The 8,818-nt window shown below is 36.6% G+C and overlaps 1 protein-coding gene across 1 annotated transcript; it reads right to left on the bottom strand.

Annotated features, from left to right (window-relative positions):
• Nucleotides 1-391: 391 nt before the first annotated feature.
• Nucleotides 392-7,208, bottom strand: LOC143605202 (caffeic acid 3-O-methyltransferase-like). Its single transcript, XM_077081411.1, has 4 exons — nucleotides 6,691-7,208; nucleotides 5,261-5,571; nucleotides 924-988; nucleotides 392-837 (listed from the first exon to the last, which is right to left on the bottom strand). The coding sequence occupies exons 1-4, from the start codon at nucleotides 7,095-7,097 to the stop codon at nucleotides 523-525; spliced, it is 1,098 nt and encodes a 365-aa protein (XP_076937526.1). The 5' UTR covers nucleotides 7,098-7,208; the 3' UTR covers nucleotides 392-522.
• Nucleotides 7,209-8,818: the final 1,610 nt, after the last annotated feature.

Raw genomic sequence — 8,818 nt, 5'->3', positions numbered from 1 at the left:
GTTGATGATTTAAGAGGCGGGACATAACGATATTAAGAAAATTAACATAGACCAATTGTACACCTTAGGCAAATCTCACATCGACGAGCGTGGATAAAAGAGATCCATGATTCATAATTAATAGCCCCACCTTTAAGTTATCAAGAAAAAATATTATCAAGAAAGGAGGACAAGCACCTTATTATGCCCTTCATGAGTAAGTTCTTCATGAGTATGTCTATAATGTGTTGATAATTTCTAAGATTTTATCTTAGTAGTAATTTTTTACATTTAGTAACTAATTTTAGGTGTTTAACTATTTGTATCCAATCTTTACAACTCTTATAAACTAAAAACTAAAAAGTTAAAATCTTTTACTATATTATAACCAATCAATTTTGCCATCTCCAATTAACAAACCAAGAAAAATGCACGATTTATTAATGATACGTTGTTTTTGTTTATTATCACAGAAAACGAAAGTACATATAAAGTTCTTTAACTTGAAATCCTCACCACACCTATTACATTCAACATATAAGTTTAAACATTCTTGTAGAATTCCATGATCCAAAACGTAGAGACCCCGCAAACAAATTCCACGGAAGTGAATCCAGCCTCTTTGGCCAAGATGTTGTATTCTTTTGCCATTCTTTCTTTGCCACCAGGGTTGGCAAGCAACATTATCATATCGGTATCAAAGGCGGTCTTAGAAACTCCATCACTACAACTAATATCACTTTCAGGGTCAAGAATGATCGATTCGACCACCACCACCTTACCACCATCTGGCAATGCCGCCCAACAATTCTTTAGCAGCTTGGTGCAATAATTGTCACTCCAGTCATGAAGTATCCACTTAAAGAAAGAGAAAAAAATCATTGTAGTTGTTTACCTAAAAAGATTATTAATATTATGTTAAACAAAAAAGTTGATGTACCAACCTTCATGAAAATAACATCTCCTTTAAGAACACTTTGGAACATATCTCCTCCAACATGCTCCACACCTAGTCAAGAACATCCATCGTCATTAGTTAACTCATGAACTGATTGATTTCTTTGTTGCTTGAATTCTACGATCTCATTCATACTTAAAACACTAATTTATATAAGGGAAAATTCCCATAATAGCCCATTTAAAGAAAGTGTTTTCAAAATTATCCTTAATAATTCAAGTTTCCAACTTTGTCCCTTTGTCATCTCGTTGCCGACGACATGATAGCGAACACCTGTTGGGTTTCGTAGGCTTTTGGGTGTAGGCCCGGTTTATTATTTGAAGTCCAAAGGGCAAGCCCGACCCGGTTTGGATTTCTTGTTTAATAAGATACTAACCCTAGTTGCATCTCTATATAAATCACATTATGTACTTGTAATCGTTGTCACTCAATAAAAGAAATACCTAGTTGCCACCCGTGGACGTAGGTCAGTTTAGACCGAACCACGTTAAATCCTCGTGTTCGTTATTGCTTTCGTGTCGTGTTCAGTTGTGTGTGCGTTTAATCCTAACAAGTGGTATCAAGAGCTTAGGTTCGGGTTACACACGAAGAACACGAGAACCATCCGAGTCGCCGCCAAACCTTCCGCCGCCACCCTACCGTGATAAGGTTCCGCCGCTACGGTTTTCGGATCGCCGTTAGGGTTTACGCTGCTGTTTCGCCGCCACTAAACCCAGCCCGACGATCGCGACTAGGGTTCAGTTATTTATCAGAAAGCAATTAACCACCGCACCACCACTAGTATATCTCCGCCAACATCGTCGGTAAAAACCGTTGCCGCCCAGGTTTCAGATTCGAAAAGAAGAGGAAGGCAGGGTGAGTTCAGTTAGGTTCGGCAGATTATTGAAGTAACGAGATTATTTCTTTTTTATTGTTGTTTGAGTTTGAGAAAGAGAAGACGAAGCCGTTGTATTAGTTGATTTTTCTTGTTCAGCTTTCAAGGAAAAGAGAAACACCAATATCTTTGTTCTTGGGCTCGTTATTCCTCACAGCAAAGTAAGAAAGAAAAGAAAAGTGTTCTTTTTATTTTATTTTGTGTTTGACCAAAATGAATCAATTGACCAAAGTATTATTCTAAGTTTCATTGTCATTAATTAAGTGGGCTGCCATTAGCTTGTTTAATTTGAGTGGGCTAATTAGGCTAAGATATAATTGTTGGGTCAAAGTACGAGCCAAGAACAGTTGAATCAAGATTCTATTTTTGTTAAAGAACCGTTGTCAATCAGAAGAAGCATTAAAGAAAAAAAAAACCAGTGCCAACCGCGTTTGTCAGGTTTTATCGTTTCAGTTTTCTGATTTACAGTTCGTTATTCCGCTGCACGTTTAAATAGGTTGATTTACAGTTCGTGCCAACCGCGTTTATTCAGGCTCGTGTTGCTGTGTCTGTCTCTGTTTTTATCCAGTTTTTCGTTTTAGTCATTGTCATGGCAGAAGACGGAAAGGTTTCGATACAGAAGTTTGATGGACAGAAGTTTGGTTGGTGGAAGATGCAGATTGAGGCACTACTTTGTCAGAAAGACTTGGATGTAGTGTTTGAGGATGAAAAACCAGAAAAGTTGTCAGAAGCAGATTGGAAGAAGTTAGACAAGAAAGCTAGGGCTTGTATTACATTGTCGTTGTCGGAAGATGTGGCATTTAACGTCATGAAAGAAACCACGGCCCGTGGTATGATGGACGCACTATCCAACATGTACGAGAAACCTTCGACATCGAATAAGGTCTATCTTATCAGAGAGCTAGTGACAACTCGAATGAAAGAGGGTGGGTCAGTTACAACGCATATCAATAATCTTAATTCGAACCTCTCCCCTCCCGCTTAGTGTCAGTCGACATTAAGTTTGATGATGAAGTTCAAGGTCTTTTGTTGTTATCCTCTTTGCCCGAACGTTGGTCGCAAACAGTGACTGCGGTTTGTAGTTCGTCTACAAAGATTACTTTTGATGGGATTCGGGATTTGATTCTTGGAGAAGATTCAAGACGCAGAAATTCAGGTGGATCATCAAGTGATATATTAGTCACAGAAGGTAGAGGTAGGGGAAAACAACGAGGCAGTGGGAGTAGGAAGAGGAGTCAGTCTAGGACTCGTAATGATATTGAATGCTGGGGTTGTAAAGAGAAGGGACACTTCAGGAATCAGTGTCCGAATGGTAAGAAAGAGGTGAACGTTACAGAAGTCAACTCTGCAGAAGAATGCCCAGAGGATGAGTTTTACGTTCTTAGTGTTGAGGATAACGTTGATGATTGGGTGATGGATTATGGTGCATCGTTTCATGCCAGTCACTGTAGTGAAACGATAAAGAATCTAAAGTTTAGGGATTTTGGAAAGGTTCGACTTGCGAACGATGATAATCTAGAGGTTACGGGTATGAGAGATGTTGATTTGATAACTTTAGCAGGTACTTCTTGGACTTTGAAAGACGTGAGGGTTATTCCAAGTTTAAACAAACGTTTGATTTCAGTTGGGCAGTTGGATGACCAGGGGTACGATATTAAGTTCGGGAATGGGCAGTGGAAAGTAGTCAAAGGGAATCTCGTTGTTGCTCGTGGCAAGAAAATGGGTTCGTTGTATATGGTTGATATGTCACCGAAAGGAGTGGATCCAGTTTTGGTGAAAGACAAAGTCCGGTTCACAGAATCTCGTGGGCAGAAGAAGGTTCGTTTTGCAAGTAACAAACCCAGAGCCAAAGTGAAGATTCAGGATGCACGAGCTAGGAAGGTTAAATCAGTCAGAGAACATCATGACAGTGGGAGCGCAGGTCGTGTTTCAGTTACAGTTCCAGATCGACAGTTGATTAAGAAAACCAGTATTCAGGCTGTTAAAGTCTCTCAAGTGAATTACTTGCTGAATACGGAGAGTGTTTGTTCTCAGGATATCTCAGGATCCGGTAGTTTGTTTCAGTGGGAGCCCGGTAGGGACAGAGACCGGGTCAGGGGCAGTTTTAGCCGTGACTGACGTGTTGGAGCTCCGGGGAGCTTCAACGGGCCTTCAGGTTAATTGATGAGAAGGCGGTGGCAACTAGAAGTTAAATGTTTAGATTACAGAAGTACAATCAGGAGTGCAGACGAGAGTATTCAAGGTCTCCGAGTGGGAGTTTGTTGGGTTTCGTAGGCTTTTCGTGTAGGCCCGGTTTATTATTTGAAGTCCAAAGGGCAAGCCCGGCCCGGTTTGGATTTCTTGTTTAATAAGATACTAACCCTAGTTGCATCTCTATATAAATCACATTATGTACTTGTAATCGTTGTCATTCAATAAAAGAAATACCTAGTTGCTACCCGTGGACGTAGGTCAGTTTAGACCGAACCACGTTAAATCCTCGTGTTCGTTATTGCGTTCGTGTCGTGTTCAGTTCGTGTGTGCGTTTAATCCTAACAACACCAACGATGCGTTACTGAAACAGATAGGATAACGACACGTGGCCGGAATAGGTCGTCTACGATGCGTTAGTAGATAACGCATCGCTGCTACCCTACGTTAGCAACATAACGCATCGCTGCTACCCTACGTTACGTATAACATAGGGTTGACGATGCGTTATGTTGCTAACGTAGGGCAGCGGCGATGCGTTATGTTGCTAACGTAGGGTAGCAGCAATACGTTATCCACTAACGCATCGCCGACGACCTATTTCGGCCAGATTCCAGCCACATGTCGTTATCCTATTTGTTTCAGTAACGCATTGTCGGTGTTCACTATCATGTCGTCGGCGACGAGATAACAAAGGGACAAAGTTAGAAACTTGAATTATTAAGGATAATTTTGGAAACACATTCTTTAAATGAGCTATATGTTAATTTTCCCTTTATATAAACTAAAAGGACACAATGTGGACATACAAAGCCTACCAACTAAACCCACGATAACTCAACAAACAAAAAGGTGACCCATAACTTGTGACTAGCTAACTAAAAATAAAAAAAAAGTTGGAATCTTCTAAATCCGTAATTGTTCCTCAATTTCGACCAATGACCCATTCACATGTAGACCCGCTGACCCATGACCCGTCGACTTTGTGAACAAGCCGATTAATTAAGCCTACACTTTTATCCTTATATCTTTAATTCTTTATTAAACACGTATTTGATTACCAATCCATCCAATCCGATCAGTTTGGCTTGTTATTTATAGAAACCTTCGTTAGTGTTTAGGCCGAGACTTTTTATCAAAGTCGGCCAACTAGACCATTAGTACCCCTAATTTTGATATACTTGATTTAGGTCTTTTAGTGATATTTATTGAAATATAACAATTCTAATGAATGTGTGTTTATGAAATTGAATACATACCTTGGTAAGAAGGTGCATCCTTGATGACATGGGGTAGGTCAAAGTTGATTCCCTTAATATTGGGGTACTTAGAAACAATAAGCTCAAGATTAGCACCCAAACCACCACCAACATCTACCAACTCTTTGACCCCTTCAAACCCCTTGTACTTTTCAAGAATCATCTTCATCACTATTCTTGTGTTGTCATACATGCACTTGTTAAATACCTTATTGAATCTAATGTCTTTTGCAGGATACTCAAATGCATGCATCCCATAAATCCTGTCAAATGGGACGCCTCCTTCAATAATTGCGTCTTTCAGGTGATACCTGCACAAAATAAAATAATATGATGATTAATCTTAACCTTATTTGGGGAAATTGGGTCAATTTGAAAACCATTTAACTGATAAAGAGTTAGGAAATAAAGTAACTCTAAAAGTAACTCTAAAAGAAACATGTCATATAAAACAATTAAAAAGCATTCAGAATATACTAAAACTGTTTACAACCTATTAAAATTGATCTATCTAAGACAAAGTCTATAAAATAAGTTTAAAAATCTTAGGTAGGTAAGTAAAATCATAGGTATATATATATACTCATGCATTTAATTTACAATAACAGTAAATAGCTAGTTTTCTTGTAATCATGATGTTTACTGTATAGGTGATTTGCATCAAGCAAGACACATTCTACTTTGGAATTATATACAGTCTGCTTTCTTATCAATATATGCAGTTGTATGTAATGATGTTATATCAATTGCTACAAAAATAAAAGTAGTTATAGCTTAGTTATATGAAAATGTAAGCATATCAAATTTACGTAGGCTATATAGACTAACATAATAATGCCTGATAATATCCAGTATACATATACAAAAATGTAAAACTACCTTATTATAACAAAATTTATTATATTTTATTATATTATATCATAACATAACATAACATAACGTACCTTACATTACATTACATTATTTTTATTAAATATATGCTACATTTTCATATTATATTTAATTATATCGTATTATATAATAAGTATTAGGCTTATTTAGGTTTATATGCCTCAATATATATCTCAAATTCAGGCTTGATCTTGTTTATGTTTGTTTCGATAACAAACCGATTCGAGTATAGTGTTTAAGTGTTTTGACTCGTTTATACCCTACACTATAATTTATATCTATTGGGACTTCAAAAAAAGTTTTTCTGTTTTTTTGACTCAAAACAAATTTTACCACCTAAGCCAAAGTGTGACTTTAAGGATTAAATCTTTCAAAATAAAGTTATTTTATTTAACACATTAAGTATTTATAAGAACTAATGTTGATACTAAACCAATTTGCTTGACATATTACCCGATCTACCCGATTTATCATCACTACTAGGATCTCATGTCATCATATATATGACAGGGATCATGCGTATTTCGTAGATGACTAACCAGCAATCAACGAATACTTTATCGTAGATGAGAAGAAGAAGTGAAGCATGCGACGTCCCGTCTTGCATTTGGACAAAGTCATTGGACACAGTTGTCATGCCATACAAGTTCTTAGAATTACCATATTCATCCTTGACCACGGTTGATGTAAGAACCGAGTGGCAAGCAAGAAACCGAAGAATGCGCTCTATTAATGCCGGTGTTTCATGGGTTTGTCTAGGAAGATTAGAAGCAAGATCAAAACACGAGAACTGGCCACCAGGAGTCTTCGCCATGATCTCAAAGAGATCAAGTTCTATAGCCGTTTTAACGACCATAGGAAGAACCATGCCCCCGACTATTTTATTCACTCTAACTAGCCCTTCCTCTTTTTCGGACATCTTGTAATCTTCTTGTGGCAAGTTCATGGTTTGATCAAATGATTAATGGCTATTGGTGAGCCTTAGTTTTGATTTTGAATGATATTATATAGACCATAGACAAGTGACCACTACACACAAACATTAACGATTTGATGAGGCAGGCCTTTCATATAAAAAAGGTATTAATTATTTTAATAGTATACTACCCCCCCTCCCCACTCCCACCCACCCAATAGTATACTACCCCCCAATCCCACCCACCCAATAGTATACTATTATTTTAATAGTATACTACCCCCCACCCAATACACACCTACACATATTGAAATTATTGTAAATATCTCAACTTAATTACTCTACCTAAAGCATTCTTACTCTAGTTACAAAGTAATTACACTATTTATAAATTTACTTAAATTAGAAAATAATTATTATAACTATAAGTATAATTACGCTATTTATAGAAATAGTTGTTTTATATGTAGAATAGTTATATCTTGTAATTAGTAGAGTAATTATAATGTATATATAAAGCAAGCATTGTTGTAATCATGGTTGTTTTATAAGTAAAATAGTTATGTCTACAACTAGAGTAATTATTGGAACACAATTACTCTAGCTATATGTTAATTCATGTTTGTCTCTTTCAACCAATTTAACATGCAAATAAAGGAGCAAAATAGAAATACCTTTAACTAGCTAAACAATTAGTCTATGGTGCTTTGTTATAGTACGATTAAAGATATCGCAAGTAAGAACCAAACAAAAGTTATTTTAATTGATCACGCTGTGTTATTTCAATTGACCGAGCTTTAAGATAAGTTATTTCAATTGATCAATTAAACTAACTTGCAAAAAGTGATGCTCTGTATTTTAAAATGATCAAGCCATGTTATGATTATGAGTGGTAAAGGGGTTTTGCCACAAGGCTTTCCGCGGTGGGGTGGGGGGGGGGGTTAGATTTTAACAAATGTATTTTGTTAAAATGGGGAGAACACCACTATTCTTGGAATCAAACTTGGATAACAAGATTTTAGTAATTGTTATGACTATTTGGACAAGATACCCCAATGTCATCGTGGTAGCATTCTGGTTTGATGGCATGGGTTTGTATGTCATGCTAATTAAGGCTTACGATTTTTATGGTTTCAGGAAAGCTCACTCGAGTATTGAAGGTAGTTTTAAACCTTGCTAGCAAAATATGTGAACATGGCGGATTATTTTGGTTTGATTTGTTCCCTGTCAAGCTCTTCACAACTTCACCTGATTCGTTGGAGATCATGAGTGTTTTAGGAATCATGCAATTGATCAAGTAGATGGCTTTCATTAGTTTACCATCCCCTACTCATCTTCCTCGCGTCTCTCTATTATTTTTTTTGAACAGCTAATATATCCACCGTATTTTAAGTGAGACTAGAACCCACAACCTTTTGGTTTTATGCCATACCCTTTGCCACAACCATGTCTTACTATCATTTTTTATTTAATTGCAGAGATATATGATTGTTAAAAAATATGTGTAATTGGTAATATTCCAAGACAAAAAGAGGTGTTAAGTTGAAAATATTGAAAACCAATTTTTAAAAATTTAAAAGTTATTATTTTATCTTTTTGAGCGGCAATGAATTTTATTAATAATAAAATTGGTGATTAGTAAGGAGCAAGATACCTATTCAACAGACAACAGGTACAATACAAAGATTCGACAAGGACTTTTGAAAAATCAAACGTTATTAGTTAGTAATCAGTTTATTAAATATGATTAA

Source organism: Bidens hawaiensis, unplaced genomic scaffold (assembly GCF_021521415.1).
Source record: "Bidens hawaiensis isolate Kalapana, Puna unplaced genomic scaffold, B.hawaiensis_p1.1 tig00068615_1, whole genome shotgun sequence".
Taxonomy (NCBI): Eukaryota; Viridiplantae; Streptophyta; class Magnoliopsida; order Asterales; family Asteraceae; genus Bidens; species Bidens hawaiensis.
This window is presented reverse-complemented; position numbering and strand designations above follow the sequence as displayed.

What these genes read in the sequence shown, in the direction of transcription:
- LOC143605202 (XM_077081411.1), bottom strand. Translation starts at nt 7,097, where the DNA reads ATGAACTTGCCACAAGAAGATTACAAGATGTCCGAAAAAGAGGAAGGG. An exon ending in GGATGCACCTTCTTACCAAG is followed by an intron (nt 989 to 5,260) that starts GTATGTATTCAA and finishes GTTCTTGACTAG; the next exon opens with GTGTGGAGCATGTTGGAGGA. An exon ending in GAGATGTTATTTTCATGAAG is followed by an intron (nt 838 to 923) that starts GTTGGTACATCA and finishes TCTTTCTTTAAG; the next exon opens with TGGATACTTCATGACTGGAG.